The sequence below is a fragment of the Calliopsis andreniformis genome, chromosome 5 (assembly GCF_051401765.1).
Source record: "Calliopsis andreniformis isolate RMS-2024a chromosome 5, iyCalAndr_principal, whole genome shotgun sequence".
Taxonomy (NCBI): Eukaryota; Metazoa; Arthropoda; class Insecta; order Hymenoptera; family Andrenidae; genus Calliopsis; species Calliopsis andreniformis.
In genome coordinates, this window is record NC_135066.1 from 3,952,917 (window position 1) to 3,968,973 (window position 16,057).

At 39.0% G+C, this 16,057-nt stretch overlaps 4 protein-coding genes across 4 annotated transcripts; 1 reads left to right on the top strand and 3 right to left on the bottom strand.

The window, feature by feature from the left end:
- Window positions 1-8,387: 8,387 nt before the first annotated feature.
- Ttll12 (Tubulin tyrosine ligase-like 12) lies at window positions 8,388-10,278 on the bottom strand. The gene has a single exon (XM_076378340.1). The coding sequence runs from the start codon at window positions 10,260-10,262 to the stop codon at window positions 8,406-8,408; it is 1,857 nt and encodes a 618-aa protein (XP_076234455.1). The 5' UTR covers window positions 10,263-10,278; the 3' UTR covers window positions 8,388-8,405.
- A 549-nt stretch (window positions 10,279-10,827) lies between these two features.
- On the top strand, window positions 10,828-13,391 carry LOC143179224 (uncharacterized). Its single transcript, XM_076378341.1, has 4 exons — window positions 10,828-10,898; window positions 11,106-12,494; window positions 12,571-12,881; window positions 12,956-13,391. Exons 2-4 carry the CDS (start codon window positions 11,144-11,146, stop codon window positions 13,136-13,138), a joined length of 1,845 nt encoding a protein of 614 aa, XP_076234456.1. The 5' UTR covers window positions 10,828-10,898; window positions 11,106-11,143; the 3' UTR covers window positions 13,139-13,391.
- LOC143179226 (cysteine-rich DPF motif domain-containing protein 1-like) lies at window positions 13,251-15,187 on the bottom strand. Its single transcript, XM_076378344.1, has 2 exons — window positions 15,131-15,187; window positions 13,251-13,805 (listed from the first exon to the last, which is right to left on the bottom strand). Exon 2 carries the CDS (start codon window positions 13,802-13,804, stop codon window positions 13,394-13,396), a length of 411 nt encoding a protein of 136 aa, XP_076234459.1. The 5' UTR covers window position 13,805; window positions 15,131-15,187; the 3' UTR covers window positions 13,251-13,393.
- Window positions 13,841-15,299, bottom strand: LOC143179225 (iron-sulfur cluster assembly factor IBA57, mitochondrial). The gene is made up of 2 exons (XM_076378343.1): window positions 15,177-15,299; window positions 13,841-15,070 (listed from the first exon to the last, which is right to left on the bottom strand). The coding sequence occupies exon 2, from the start codon at window positions 15,030-15,032 to the stop codon at window positions 13,938-13,940; it is 1,095 nt and encodes a 364-aa protein (XP_076234458.1). The 5' UTR covers window positions 15,033-15,070; window positions 15,177-15,299; the 3' UTR covers window positions 13,841-13,937.
- Window positions 15,300-16,057: the final 758 nt, after the last annotated feature.

The window sequence follows — 16,057 nt, forward strand, 5'->3', positions numbered from 1 at the left end:
AGGAACGTGGAACGCAGATAAGAAGGGAGCCCAGGAACGAATGAGCGGGAGAGATCTTTCCCTTTTCGGAACGCGTATACGAGTCGCGGGGTTTTTATTTATTGTTGCGTTCGGATGGGGGAACGAGGGATGTCGCGTTCCCCCTTCTCCAGTCTCGCTGATTTTTAGCTGCGACTTAGCGATATAGGCAAAACACGAAGAGGACAGAAAAAAGAAGCATAGGCACTAGAAGTACCTCGGAACGATAACAAGAAGTAGCACTCTTGAAAGTTAGCTTGCACGGGCGTTCTCCTTTTCCATCGCGCCGCGCTGCAATCTAATCGTGGATCGATGGGGTTGAATCGAAGGGTGGGAAGCTGCAAAGGGGGCAAGAGGCGGAAGTCGATGGATCGTAACGGGGATCGTAAAAAGCACATGAAATCGGCCTGATCGATAAGGAGAACACCAGCTCGCAGAACAGGGTAACTAGCTCTAACATCTATCTCTTACATCACTTAAGAAAGAAAGAAAAAACAAAAAGACAAAACCTCTATCACACTCGTTCACCTTATGGTATCACAGGTTCACTCTAATCACGAATATCGGCCAAGGCTAACTCGAGACACTATCACACCTTCGTACTAATAAACGATTTACTATTCGATTTCACCTGGCGTCTACGTCATTTCAGCGACCTGAATGAACCTGCTTGTAAGTTCCCTTCCTATCAGATTCAATCTAAGAACCATTGCACAAGCATGATCGATTTCTCTATCGTGACTGTGTTCTCGAAAAGAAATCGATTAATCTCGCGGGGGTAGCGTTTAAAAATAAGAAATATTCGTCGTTGGAAGTTGAATATTCATTAATCAACGGAGACAAACGTGCGTGAGTAATTCACAATATCGAATAATAACGGGAGGAGGGGATAACTCGATCGTAAGTTCAATTTCGTGCGCGTGTTTTCCATTAGCTACGCGTCGGTTAACGCGAATGCAAATTTCATTGCAAAATCATTTGTCACGAAATAAACTTTTCATCGGTCCGAATACATTTACAAAGTTTCGAGAGATACATGGGAGTACCAGCGAACGATCCGATCCAAAATCCGGTTGGAATTGCATTGTTAACGGCCTCGAGATCGAGTTTCCGTCGTCGAACGATGTACAGTGAATTCCATACTACGTACTCGAGGCATCGATTTTCGAGGAGAGGAAGAAAAAATTGGAAATCTAATTATGCGTCCGAAGGAGGCGCTGGGATTGCAACGAGTAAAACCATCGATCATAATGATCGAACTCCATTCATTCGTTCCAGTAGAATCGTATTAATCGTAAAAGAGAACCGACGAGAATGAAACTAATTAATTGCAGATATAGCTTGATAGCGGATATGTATTGAATCGCGTCTACCAAATTAATAGTTGAATTAACCGCACCCTCTGTCAATTTGAAACAGTCATGATATCCATTTAGATTTTTACTAAGAGCACATAGTTATCTCGAGGTCTGATAGTTGTACGCATTTGCGATAAATTTTCATTGTGATTCAGGGTCGTTGACTTCGAAGCAACGGAACATTATTAATTAAGGTAAGAGGAAAAGAAATTAATTATCGTTTCTTAAGACGATGGGGATGGGCGAGAAAGGTTTGCGGGACGGATATGAAAGGGAGACCAAGAGCGAAGGTGCGAGATACGACTAGCTGGATGCAAACAAGAACCGCATGACTGAGCAGCTCACGATGATCAATATTAATGAAAATCAGACGCAACGTAGCAAAGTAGCAAAGAGCTGCTTGAGTAGCTAACCATTGTTTTATTTGCTTACCCACTTAGTGATATTTCGATACAAAATTAAAATAGATATCCGACACGTATGTACTCGTCGAGCCCGAAACTGCATTCCCGTTAACAACTATTAGAGGTCATAGAACGTTTTTCTTTACATTACGTACGTAGCATGATGATGATAGCAAGTGGAAGGTGTTACAATACGCAAGTAATTTATTGTGTCTGAATATTATAATCTAAATGAAATTAAAGGAACTCAGAAATGGTATGACTGGAAGTAAGTACAAACTAAGTTCTTTATACTGTCTTGTCTTTTAACACACATGTATCCAATTGTATTTATTATACCCTCTTCTATCTGCATATCTGCATGTATACCTGTGTATACAGAGTCGCTGCAGTATTTTAATTCGCAGTCACCGTGGCCTACTTCTTTTTCTGTTTTCACTAGCTCACCTTCACCCATTCGGAAGATTAGAGACGTCAGTCCAGCGAGTAATACTTGGCCCGCAATTAACGCGCGGTCGCTCCTCTTTCGTCCGTGTGTAGTCGCGATGAATGCATGCTCGTCGCGTGGCCGCTGGTGGAAAACGAACCAAGACACAGGTACGGTCGAGAACGACTGCAAAAGAAAAGCCCGCGGCGACGCTAATTGCGCAATGGACGAGTGGACCCGACCACTGCGACCCTTCAGAGAGACCTCCTCGCGATGGAGTGGAAAGAGTCAACTGAAAAGGAAGGTGACGACGCGAACCAGACGGTTACGGTCCACCTCGCGGCCCACTGCGCTCGTTCTGGCCGTTTCAAGTGCCGTACATAATGTAACCGCCGCTGTAATGAAGCTTTCGTACATTTTCCTGCGATAATCACTACTCTAGAGAGCTCTCGTGCTCCAAAGGAGATGAGAACACGATCTGTCCTTTTTGTTTCCCTCATACAAGATGAGAGACGTTCAGCGGGATTCCTAGAGACTCCTACATTGAATCTCAGGTTAAGAACAGCCGTTCGATCGAATTCAAGTGGATTGCAAGGTACACGTGACTTAACTGTCTACTTTCATTACATCCCCTATCGTTTGCACAACCAGATTCAGGGAGAAGAATCGTTGACAAGGGGGTGGCTCGATGAAACGCGACGCGAGAGCGATTTAATCCCCGGATTTCGGAACGTTTTAAATTTCAATTATAGATCGAGAGGGGAGCAAGCGCGAGCAACATCGCTCGTACGTGTAAATATGTGACTGGATTCTCTGGTCGGTCAATAAAATGCTGCGTTCTGAATATGTGCGTACACGGGGTGTCCCGGAAAACAAGTGGTCGAACTGATAGGTTGTTAGAATTACGCTATAGTCTTTTATTTATATAACTTTTACGGCAACATTAATGACTTTTTATACCAAGTAGCACTGATAGCAGTACTTACACTTCTGATCCACCAAATACATTTATAAAATATTGCAGTAGATAAAATATTAAATATTATTCATTTTTAAAATGAATGTAGGATATACTTCTTCGTCATTCTTAAAGTGAATAAGGCAAGTTCTAATGTTCTAGCCTTTTAATTCTAAAACACCCTGTATATTGTTACAGCCGGGACAATTTGAGGCGCGAGATAGGGCGTCACTAATAATTAAATGCCGGTCGGGTATGTTCGAACGTTGTTTTAATCCTGTCATTACCCACAATGACGATAGCACCTATGCAGCGGTCATTCATCGAGGTGAGTCAATTACGGAGAGAGCATCATCGAGTTTCGAAGGGCGCAACACGGAAATAATGATATTTTGATCACAGCCGCTCTCTCGACGCTTTTCGTTCGTGCTCACCACTCCAAACCCTTTGTCAAAGTGACGAAGCAACAGAGACCGCGCGACGCGGTCGAGTGCGTTTGCTGATTTATATACGGCGACAAGTGTTTGGATGTAAATCAGTATAACCGAATGGATTGGATGATTTGACGACCATTTTCTCCGATGGAGAAATCCCGATCGTGGTCGCCAATCAAACGATGCTTTTAAAGCATTTATTCCTTTCTTAATTGGGCCATTCCCGCGTGAGACTTCTATAAAAGAAAAGAATTAAACGATAAATGAAGCAAAAGTGGAAACTCCAAGCGAAGCAGTTAAAGGCGAGAAAAGGTAATAAAAGAAAAGTGGACACGAGTGAGAACGAAGAGGATAATCGATTTCTTTGGCCGACTTCGTTCATTCTAATGCGTAAACATGACGATATATCTGCGTTAAGGTTCTAGGAACACTTTATACATCGCGGCCACCCTCCATCGTCCTTCATTGCGCCCCTTGCAGCGATTCACCAGGCGGTTCAGTACGTCTTCTGCAGGGTCCTCCTTTTTATCAGTATTGCACGGTGGTAATTAATAATGGCGCGATGCCTACGGTGGTCCGATGCGTATAGGGTACATTGGCTGTGATTTATGGGGGCGTAATGAAGCCTGTTCTCTGCAGGAGCTTCGAGAACCGAGGGTGCGAAGAACAGACGAAGGAGGAACGCTGGAAGGTGCTTCCTCCTTAAGTGCAATAACGCGTGTCGAGCTAAAGAGGGAGATCTCCATCTGAAGAAGGTGTCCGACACTGTAAAGCGCGTATCGCGCGTCTGAAACTACCCTAAAAGAGGGGATAACACCCCAGCCTGAAACTCGCTTCGAAATTGTCCCTTTCTACTTCTCTGCTGCTTCCTATTTAGAGAGACCTCGGCAGACACCTAAATTATCTTAAAATACAAACTTCAGACCTTTGAACAAATGGAACGAGCAAACTACCATTAAACAAACTTTCATAAGAATACCAGAATACGCTGAAGTCTTACATCTCCGTGGTGAAATTCAGGATAATCAAAGATACATAAGGTGTAGAATTTACATTCTAGCTCCAACGATACAAATTTACATTCCTATTCTATCGGTGGAAGCGACAAGAGGGAAAGGCCTCGAATCCATGTGACAGGGAGCAAGACAACGCCGTTTTAGAGAAATTCTTCTCTCACGAGGGAACAGTCGGAAGAAATTGGTTTGACGAAAATTTATGCAGGGTCGAATGGCCGGACACGATGTCCACGAGTAGAGGTACGACGCGCAGCTTGTTTTATATTCTGAGGGGTTGGATACCACGCAGACTTTTTCCACTTTTCCTCCAGAGTGACTCCTTTTAAAAATTTACAGGACATTCTACGATCGACGCAGTCCTCCCTTTCAAATGATACTGAGATGATGCAAGCCACCTCTTAAAGTGTAAAAGTTTCAATCGATATTTGATTCCCGATGCAAGAGTATATTTAGACATTAATGGCTCGCAATGATTTCAACGCTCGCGCGTATCTTTTCTATAAAACCCGTCGAACATTAGCAAGAAACTACCGCGAGAAACGCTCGCTTGAAGTCAAAATTACGAGCCTCAGTCCCTGATCCCTGTCGTTAAATAATGCGCTTCTTAGTCGGGGCGCAAGAGCATTTACATCCTCGAAAAAACGCGCGATGGCAGTTCTCCGCTTCAAAGGCGCGATAAAAAAGACATTTCTCGAGCTTCGCGGACGAGTTCCGCCACAAAGAGTGAGACACTTTTTACGAAGTTGTCTTGCAATTTCCCCGGGACAAACTTGCCCGTAATGGGCCGCGTACATCATCCTTATTCCGCATGAAATAACAATTAAGCGCATTAATTAACAATAAACGAGGATTCCTGCGGGCTCGTGCGTCTGCGAGAGCGGCTCCTCGCTATCAGGCGGGTATATAAAACGCGAAATCGCTTTCGGCCCCTATCTCCACCCCTGGGCCAAGGCCATCCCCACAAAGAAATGACTCTCGACGAGCAGCTACCAACAGTGGAGTCAGTTTTAATGCGCCCAGCATCGCGACGCAATGATATTTATCGCGGCATGACACGAAATTCGTGTATGTCGCCTCTAGAGCAACGTTTCTAATTGCTCTACGTACCTTAATACCTGCGCATTTTGCCCGCGGCCACTCCGTGCACCTTCCACGCGATTCGTCGGACGAAAGGAGCGCCGATGGCGATGCACGCTGCATCTCCTGGTCTCATTTTGTGGTCTGTCGTTAGAACAGAAGAAGGGCAAATGGAAAATTGCTTGGAAGAAAAAACATATTCTTTTTCCTCCCGGCAGCCGGAAGCCTTCGAACGAGGCTCTCGAATAATTACTCGACGCCAGTCCTTTCCTGTCTGGGCGAGGAGGGTCGAAACGAAATTACCAAATTACTCTGGAGTCCGCGGCGAGGAGCACGGAATTACCGAGCAAGATCGACACTCGTAGCGAGAGAAATAACAGGCCCAGTGTGACCTCCGTGGAAATAAAAGGGCCAACGCAATGCCAGTCGCTGTGACTTCTCGATATCAATCTCGAGAGGATGGGGGTGGTGTTATATCGCTCAGTGGGTATCACTCACGAGGCCGACGGCGTCGGTCAGGCTGCTGTTACTGATGGAAACAAAAGAAAAAGACGTCGACAAAGCGACGCTAGAATAGAGGGGAGAACGGCGAAGGGATTAGGGGGTGAGTCGCGGTCACATAACCACTCCGTTTGTCTCGAGCGCTGTGACGCCCTCGTTATCGACGTCCCTGTACGCAGAACTCATTTGCTTAATTGCCATGATTACTGGTGACGCCGACGTTGAAGAAGCCCGCTAGGAGTTTTACTGTAAGGTGGTACGTGCACACCTTTCGAACCTACGCGATACGTAATTCGCGGGGCGAATAGCACCAAGTACTGAAGCAAACGCGCAACCACCCCTGCGCGAACTAACATTCGGGAATGCATGGCACGGTAGAACGAAGCCGTCTACCTGGAGCCACACGCACCCCTTGGCGCTGCGACGACTGGAGGGTGGAAATAATCGGTCTGTTGTGCAAGAAAAAAGAACAACCTGCGACGATGTCGCACGAATCTGTAGGTCTGTATTCATTGTCCTGAAACAAAGATATTTTTTAGTTCTGTAATATCGAGACCATTAAATTGCATTTTAATTTATCTTGTATTAGCAAATTGTAAGGATTATTAAGCGGTTATTTATTGCCGATATTAATGTCTAATTAATAAATAATCGAAATTTCGCTTCATTTAATCCGGTAAACACGGATCAAAATGCACAATTATTGAAAATTATTTGAATCTTGAATAATTTGAGGAATAATTGACCTCATACGTACACCGATCAAAAATATTCCGTATTGCCATGAGAGAAACAATTCGTACGATACTAATGTAGTAAACGCAAGCTAGTAATCTGTAACGAACAAACCACCCGATGCATCATCCTGTGCTCGATTAAGTTTCAAGCACATTAATAACCACGCGTTACATCGATTTTCCCTTGAAATCGCATTCTGTTCGCGAGATAATTATAATCTGGTATCCGTTGAATCGTAATGAGTGAACACCATGAAGCAAAGTATGTACTCGGATGTTATTTGAATGTTGAAACTACGTTAAATTCGTTGCGCTGGAACATTGATACGTTCCCGCGTAATTACATGCGGTCAAGCACTGAATAGCTAGGAAGTTTTGACGACAAAGCTTTTTCAAACGAAGCCGAGCCCGGCCGAAGCTCGTTGCGAAATAACCGAATAACGAACGTGACGATAATTAACAAAACACGATGGCACAGGCTCATTGTTGCAAACGATTGTCAGCGATGCGGCTGATTCGTACCAGTGACGGTACACTGCAAAATAAAGAAATAATTGTTGCGGTTGATTACACTGTCGAGCGCGAGGGGAAGCTACAAATTACGTATACACGTACGAAGGTAAACGAAACTCAGAGTTCCCAGGGTTAATCGTTCCGACTTGAAACTGCAATTTTTACCAACTCGTGAACAACTCGAATAATCTTTATAAAGAATGCAAGAAAACTAGTTACGGAGTTGAACGCAAAGGTATGCGGTTTACGTTAAAATTGTAGCGTATTTATTCCTACTGTGCAAGCAATACAATGAAAAACTACGAGTATGTGTGACTATTAAAAAACGTACGTTAAATTTATAAGCGAAATATAAACTTCTCCCAGAAATGAAAATCCGTATTTCATTAGCAGTTTATCGATCTGCTCTATATTTGCAAAAATTCAACTCTCGCCGTACATTAGCAGAAATTAAATAAAAAAAAGAAAAAATAAACGTATATTTTTCGATGCATCGTATCTTTATTGCAGAGTCATTGGAATTCTTCCTGAGGAATGATATAAGAGCAACGTATCGGCATTGCGATTCGCGTCGTGCCGCAGTTCTTTCTGCATTAAGCATAGAGGCTCTCCTGTGCATAGAAGCGAACATTACGCGGTGACCGAAGTGGCTCGTCATGAAACTGTTCCAATTGCTCTCTCGTTTATTATTCCATTAGGTGGTACGGGTAGTCTTCCCGTTCTAGCGTCAAGTTATGGGAGGTGGAAATTATTTACGGAGCAAACGTACCCTTAACGTTCGCGCATGCAGATTTACCGGAGCTACTTCTGCTCATTATCGCATACGAAATGCGAGGCTCGCTGCTTTTGAATAAATAAAGGCATCTGGCCACGACGCTGACCACAGAACGGTCGTTAATAGGTTCATGATATTTATAGTGCAAGCGTGCACTCAGACCGTCTCATTTTGATCGATGCAACATTTAATCGCAGCTCGAACAGAGATCGTGGAATACTTCCGGGTTACTCTCGTCCAGGAAGAGACACTTAAAGATGTCGTTATAGAAATTCGGATAGTATTCACAAGCCCTCTTACAATCGGGTGAAAAATTGATCTCCAATAAGACTGGCTGCATTTTCTCCTTCTTCCACTCGAGCATTAAATCGACCGCGTATACGGCTCTGCTCTGCGGGCTCTCCGCGACTCCCTTCGGTGGTTTTTCCGCGACCGCTGCCTCAAAGACTTCACGGAACATGTGCAAGATCTTTGGCTCGACGTGCTCGCTCCATGAAAAGTCGGGATACTGTTTCTCCCATTCTAAGATAAAGTCCGCGCATTTCACGTGACAAAGCGGAGTATCCTCTGAATAATTCATGACCGTGAAATGTTGCTCGTACACGTCAAAATTATTTAAAGCGAACTCCTTATTTGCGAATCTCAAGAAAAAGTTTTTGTAAGCGAATGCCCTCAGGGGATTCACTGACTTCAGCATTATCACGTATCGCACGTCGAATTTAACTCTGCCAATCTCTGGCCTCTCGTATAACACGGGACTCGAGATATATTTTTGGGCGATTTTTGGTCCCGTGCTAGGCAGACGCAAAATATGAAATAAATTCTTGGTTACATGGGTATCTAGCCCCCTGGCAAGGTTCCAAGGTTTACAAATCCAGTGATTGTCTAAACCTATTGATTTCCTTCGTTCAAAATACGAGACGAACTGTACTAGTTCCATGCTTAAATTGTAAGTGGTTGGTAACCATTCTGGATATGTTTCAAGAGTCTCGGGATCGTAGGATTTATCGCCTGCTTTTCTTCTACATATGATAGATAGTAAATCTTTTATAGTCAGAACATTTTCGAATGGAAACTGATTTACAAAAACATGTGGTGAACGATGACTGAGTTCTTTGTATTCTTTAAAATGCGACGTGTACCATAAGATATCAGCCTCTTCTTCGTTATTCACGATTTCGAAGGCAGGATCATTTAAATATTGATTTACAAATGTATACTGCGAAAAAACTTTCAATTTCGTGCTTCTATCTCTTTGAAGTATCTCTGAACTTATATTTTCTGGTAAGCTCTCGCGGGTATGTCCTGCTAGGAAGTAGGTTTCATCTGGCTCTGTTTGAACAAAACTCTCTTCTACAAAAGACGTATCTATCCATGGTAACAATAATGCTTGCCGTTTCTTTGGATCACTTGTCTGATTTTCTACATAATCTCTTGTTACTTCTTCTTCACAATTAACATCTTTTATGGGAAATAATAGTGTATACGTAACACCTTCTGGTAAGTACAAGAACGGCACTGTTCTAAAATTTGGTTCATCACTGTGGTTTATTGCGGATCCTACTTCATCCATAATGTACCAAACTGGCATTCTGTCTTCTATGGACCCACTGTTTAAAGAAAATGACTGATTGTATCTCCACATTTCATTCATTACAAATTCTATTTTTTCATCTTCTTCTTTTTCAGTGTCAAAACCCATTAAATTACACATACGATCCAAGAGACCAAGTATAGTTGACAAGTTTCTTCTAGCATTAGAAGTATCGTAAGTCCATGCATGATCTATCAAATAAATGTTATTTGGATCTTGTGTAGAGATACCGTTCTCAGAAGAAACAAAGAGCTTCCAAACAGGATCTTTTGGACCTCTAGATGAATCTTCGTAATCGATTCTTATTAATTGGAATGCAAGGCCAGAATCAAAAGTTTGATGTTGGAGCTTTTTAAACAAAACCTCCCAAAAGATTTTCGGTACCCCAGATGATTGTAACTGAGGCTGATGCGCTTGAAGAAAGACATTATACAATCCTATTCCATCCATTATACAAAAGTGCAGTTTAAATCTGTAAAATTCAAAAAGAGTGTATCGATTGTGCTCAAAGAAGAAAAATTGCGTATGTCAAAAATCACATGTGTTAACCTTTTTTATTCGTCTAACCGAATTCAATATTTCTGTAACATACTATTGTTTTCATATATTTTATAAGAAAGTATAATTACCTGGAATTTTTACAACTATTAAAACAATAGTATTTACAATAATTCCTTTCAAAATTTAAAATATTAATTCACAAAAATACTGCAAAACATAACCCCACATTCCACATTGAAATCTGTATCTATATATATATATGTTTATCATCACTGTCATCGCATGCCGGTATATGCATATGAACCCTTTCTTTTTTTATAGTTTGTGATGTCTTTGATAATGGTTTCAAATTTAATTTTCAATATAAATTTAAATCATTAATTTAATATATAGGGATATTTTTATATTTGGGGACTTTTCATAGAAAATTTTTATTCTCCCTAGTAAACTAAAGTTTGAATACAGTAGAAAATCGCTTATGGCCGATTTCGTTCTTCCTGTTCGCGCTCAAAGTTTCCACTTCGTGCCGGCATTTCAAAAGGTGAATCTGTTTGTATCAGTTCAGTTTGTCGACACAAATTTGTGGTAAGTAACTTTAGTATATTTGACAATATACTGCACACGTTAAGTAAAAATGATAGAAATATTATTTTTCCATTTTATACATTCATTTATCTTTAATTTACCCGCTACATAATGTCGCACATGTTATATTAACCTGATACCGTGAAGTTTGAATTTTTTGTATCATAAAAAGCTTACTTGTATAACGCTTTTTCGTTTTACAAACAGGAAAATTGTTTTACGAAACAGCAGATCTTCGAAGAAAGATGGTTAAAGCACTACAGGACGAGAACAAAGGCTTACTTTCGAAGAATATGCATACACCGAAAGACGGGCACATTCATAAGAAAAAGAATCAAAAGTTTAAACAAACGCCAATAGGCAAAGTTCCATTAATTAATGGATCAAAGGCGAACAATAATAGTAGCATGAAGCAACAAGGTTTGGAAAAACAAAAGAGTACTTCACCTCAGAAGTCTCCAGGAAAGGACAAAGAACAAAAGAAAAAGGATTCTCCAAGGGTGAATGCTAAGCCACCTAAGAATGAACCAAGTAAAAAAGATGAGTCAAAACTTGATGAGGATGAATCTGAATCAGACGAAGATATAAATGAGGGAATTGTATTAGAAGAACAAAGTTTTGTACAGGAAAGCGATAGTGATGAAGATGAAGAGGAATCTGACGAAGATGAAAGTGAAGATGAGAAGTTGCCTAATATTTTAGGGACCAGTTTAGCAGATGATACAGAAGAAGATGATGGGGATTATGAAGAAGACGAGATGGATGAAAAAATGAAGGAAGAAATCAACAAAGGGGTCAAAATGTTCAAAGGTATAAAACAAAATGATAAAAGTATCGACACGAAAAATGGTTCAGATCAGTCAGCTATGGATAGTTCTATGATTGATGATGATGATGATGAAGATGGTGATGATTATAAAGAGATAGAAGAAGAGGAAGATGACGATGATGATGATATCAGTGAGGAAGATGATGATGATGACGATGAATCAGAAGATGAGGAGGAAGCTGATGAATCTACATTAGGTTTAAAAGCACTACTGGGTAATAGTCTTGCTGATGATGATGATGATGAGGATTTTGCTGAGCCAGGAGAAGATGATGAGGATGACGATAGTGAAGGAGAGGATGATGAGAATGATAGCGATGAAGATGAGGAGGAAGAAGAACAAAATAATAGCATAGTTGAAAGTCAAGAAAATAAAAAGAATAAAGGAGATCCTAATGATTCTTTAGAAGAACTGAAGATGGATAAGAGAACAATCTTTATTGGTAATCTTCCAGTAGAAGTAACAAAGAAACAATTGAAGAAAGAGTTTAAGAAACATGGATATATTGAAACTATACGTTTAAGAGGCATCGTAGCAAAAACTCTCAATATGCCTAAAAAAGTTGCAGCAATTACTAAGGAAATGCACCCTAAATTGAAATCTGTTCATGCATACATTAGATTTAGTTCTGAGGAATTTGCTAAAGCAGCTTTATCTATGAATGGAAAAATATTTCAAGGAAATTATCTAAGAGTAGATACAGTCTGCCAATCTGATAAAAAGCCAGATTTGAAAAAAAGTGTATTCGTAGGAAATTTACAATTTAGTAAGTATATTATTTGTAATAAGAAAAATGAAAATAATACAGAGAATAAATATATATTGTATCTTTTAATTTGCAGATGTCGATGACAATACACTGAGGAAACATTTTGAAGGCTGTGGTGAGATAGAATCTGTACGTGTAATCAGAGATAACAAGACTGGAGTAGGCAAGGGATTTGGATATGTAAATTTCAAGACTGAAGATGCTGCTGTATTGGCAATGGAACTGAATGGCACAAAAATTTCAAATCGAGAAATTCGAGTGAAACCTTGTGGAGAACATGATAAAAAGAAAAAAGGAAAACATGGTAAAAGATCACTTTCTGTAGAAAGTAAAGATACTGGTTCACCTAAGAAATTAAAAAATAATGCTGCAGTTGGTATCCCGGTAAGATATTATATTATAAGTGTACTTAATGTTTTAAAACTTTAAGGCAAAAACTAAATTCTGGTTTTTTTCAGATCCAAAATAAGGGTAAAGACAAGACACAAAACTTTGAGGACCATTCCAAGCCACAACAAGGAAGTGCATATCAAGGTCAAAAAGCTGACAGAAAACAGAAGAAAGGAAAGAATAAATTGGATAAGAAAAAGAAACTTTTGGCAGAAAAACTTACAGCCAAACCTAAGAAACCAAAAACCTAAAGTGATATCCTAAGGATACTTATTCTTTAGCTTAAGATCTTTTAGTATTTTAGTTTTAAAGTTTGTTTAATTTATATGACAGTGATCAATCATAACAGTTTTTTTTTTTTAATAGTTTTAGGAAGTGAAAAAAGTGAACATAATCAAAAGTCTTTTTATAACCAGTGTTTTTAAAACTCTTGTCGGTATCATTTTTTTATAATAGTAATTTGTGGAAGTGATAATAAGTATTTAATATCTAATAAAATACTATTTTTATGAATTATCATCTTTTATTAAATTTTTTATTTTTGCATGAAGTTGAGATGGCAAGTGATTTATGTTATTTGAAGCGCATTTTACGCAAAAGCGTTTACCAAAATATATGCTACATCCCAAACATACAGGTTTCTTACAAAAGTTACAATCAGCACCGAGTACTAAAACTTCCCCTTTGTTGGGTAAACTGAATGGATCTTTCATAATGTAACACTCTTCCGAATAAGTTAATTGTCGTGCGAATGGAGGTTTGGCGCCTTTGAAATCGAAACGTTCTTTTAATGAACAATAAGAACATGCAAAAGATCCAGCCGTAATCTCCTTTGATTCTCGATTCATAGAAATTTTGTCCTGCTTATGCTCAATAACATCAGATTCATCCACAGATGTACTAGGAATAGATTCCATCCTATAAATTAAGAATGATGGGAAATACTCTATATGTCCACATGGTAAATTTATTTTACATCAATGTACATTGCATATAGAGATACAAAGTAAAATATTTTATACACAACTAAAATTGTATCGCATATACAGATTATTTCTTATTAACAGAAGCACTTTCTTTCTGAGATTCTTTTGGCCACCAAACAGGCTTTGATGTTTTTATCTTAATATCTGATACAGTTAAAGACTTAGCATTAAGACCTTCTGTAATTCTTATTAAACCTAATCCATATTCTTTTTCATTTCCCCTAAATTTACCTACTGCATTACCAGATTCATCAAGAATTTTTTCATCATATGAAAGAGACTTTGTAGGAATTTCTTCAAACAATAAAGGCATTAAACGTTTTCTTACAACTCCAGTATGATAAGTTCGTGCTGTAAGCTCTTGACCAATGTAGCAACCTTTATGAAAACTAACTCCATGCAAATAATCACAATTTATTTCTAAGGGAAAAGGTTTTCCTGGTGGTAAATCATCAATACCTTCAGCTATTCCAAGCTTATAACGAAATGCTTTATAACTCAATGTCTTGTCAGAAATAGAAACATTAGAATTCAAATGCTTTATTATTTTGTCTCTGTCAATATTTGGTTCTGCTAAAATTCTAATACCTAAATCTGAAAGCCTAGGATCTTCATAAATCATAATATTCTCAACTACTTTGCTTGATTTGTTATTCAAGGTACCACATGGAAATATTAAACCTTCCAGCTTCTGTCTATCATTACTCTGTTCATTATTCGAATGAGCAGGATCAAATAATGCCCAAATATTAATGTTATCTCCTAAATTGTCTATATCTACTTTCCTTCTAACACGATATATTTTTAAATGTTTTTGCAATGGATCTACAGCTTGTGAATCACATTCAATATAAAACACGTTATCTTCCTGACTTTTATAGATAATAACATCGTACATTACTCTGCCCTTAATATTTAGGAACAATGCATACAAGTTTGCTGCTCCCTCTTCAAAGTGCCTCATGTCATTTGTAATCAATCCTTGTAGGAAATCAGAAGTTTCTTTCCCTCTAACGCGCAACAAACTTTTATTCTTTAGATGCTCTAATATTTTAGATGAAGTATGTGAAGAATCAGGTCTAACAAATTGTTTTTGAAAATTTCCAAGTTTGTCCAACTTGCATAGTGGTAACACGAATTTTTTAACATGGACAATCATTGCACCAAATATCAGCAAATTATTTGCGTAAGTTCAACCTTTGCAAAGAAGAGAAATACATGCAACCAATATAAAATGAACACTTTACCACTTCTAACCTTACAGAATATTCACGGAAGAAAAATGATGAGAAAGTAATCTTACGTTTCTATATATTCGTGCAATATTTCATTAGAAGCTTCTTCTTAATAATCTCGTGTTAAATATTATAATTATAAAACTTCCTTTTTGAAAATTGTATCAATATTTTGATTTAGCCGGTTTCCATTCGTACAATGGTTCAGTAAAGTAAAACCACGGACGAGGTATAAGATAAACCTCATCTCATGGCACTTTAAAAACTTTTTAAACAATTTTTTATATTAAAATATTTGTATACTAGTGTGTGGATTATAATTAAAGCTAATGCCGCTCTTTTATCGTATTAGAAGTAAATTAGTAAATATTCAGCCTTGACTATAAAATGATAGATCATTTCTGTACTTCGTCAATTGCCGCGTAGGTGCTTACGTGGTAAAACAGATTATTGGTAAAAGAAGAACTCTGCACTACGTAGAGCAGGTTGATTACTAGCGCTCCAAGTAGTAGGTACTTGTAACTTTCAGGAACACCTTCATAGATAACAGAATACCGATATTTTAAAAGAATCACATTATTTGATCGAATTCGATTACAAGACAGAGAACAGTAGAAAATAAAAAAGTAAAGCTGTTACGATCACTATTCATTCAAAGTCTAAAAACACCAAGAGTTGAAGTCAATGAAACAAGAAATAGTAAAAAACTATAGCTCCGTAAATAGTCCCTAACTAATACTATAAGCAAACAAGAATTTGTATCCCACAGAACCTAATCAGGAATTAAAATTACTCCTACAAAGTAACTAGTTTCTTAAAACCTTCAGAAGCATTCGATCATACCTTTTCCGCCGACTCTCAAATTCCAAAAGCAATATCGTCGCCACCTACTCATAACAGCATATCCATATTTCCTTCATAGTCAGCCTAGCATAATCACAAACAGGCC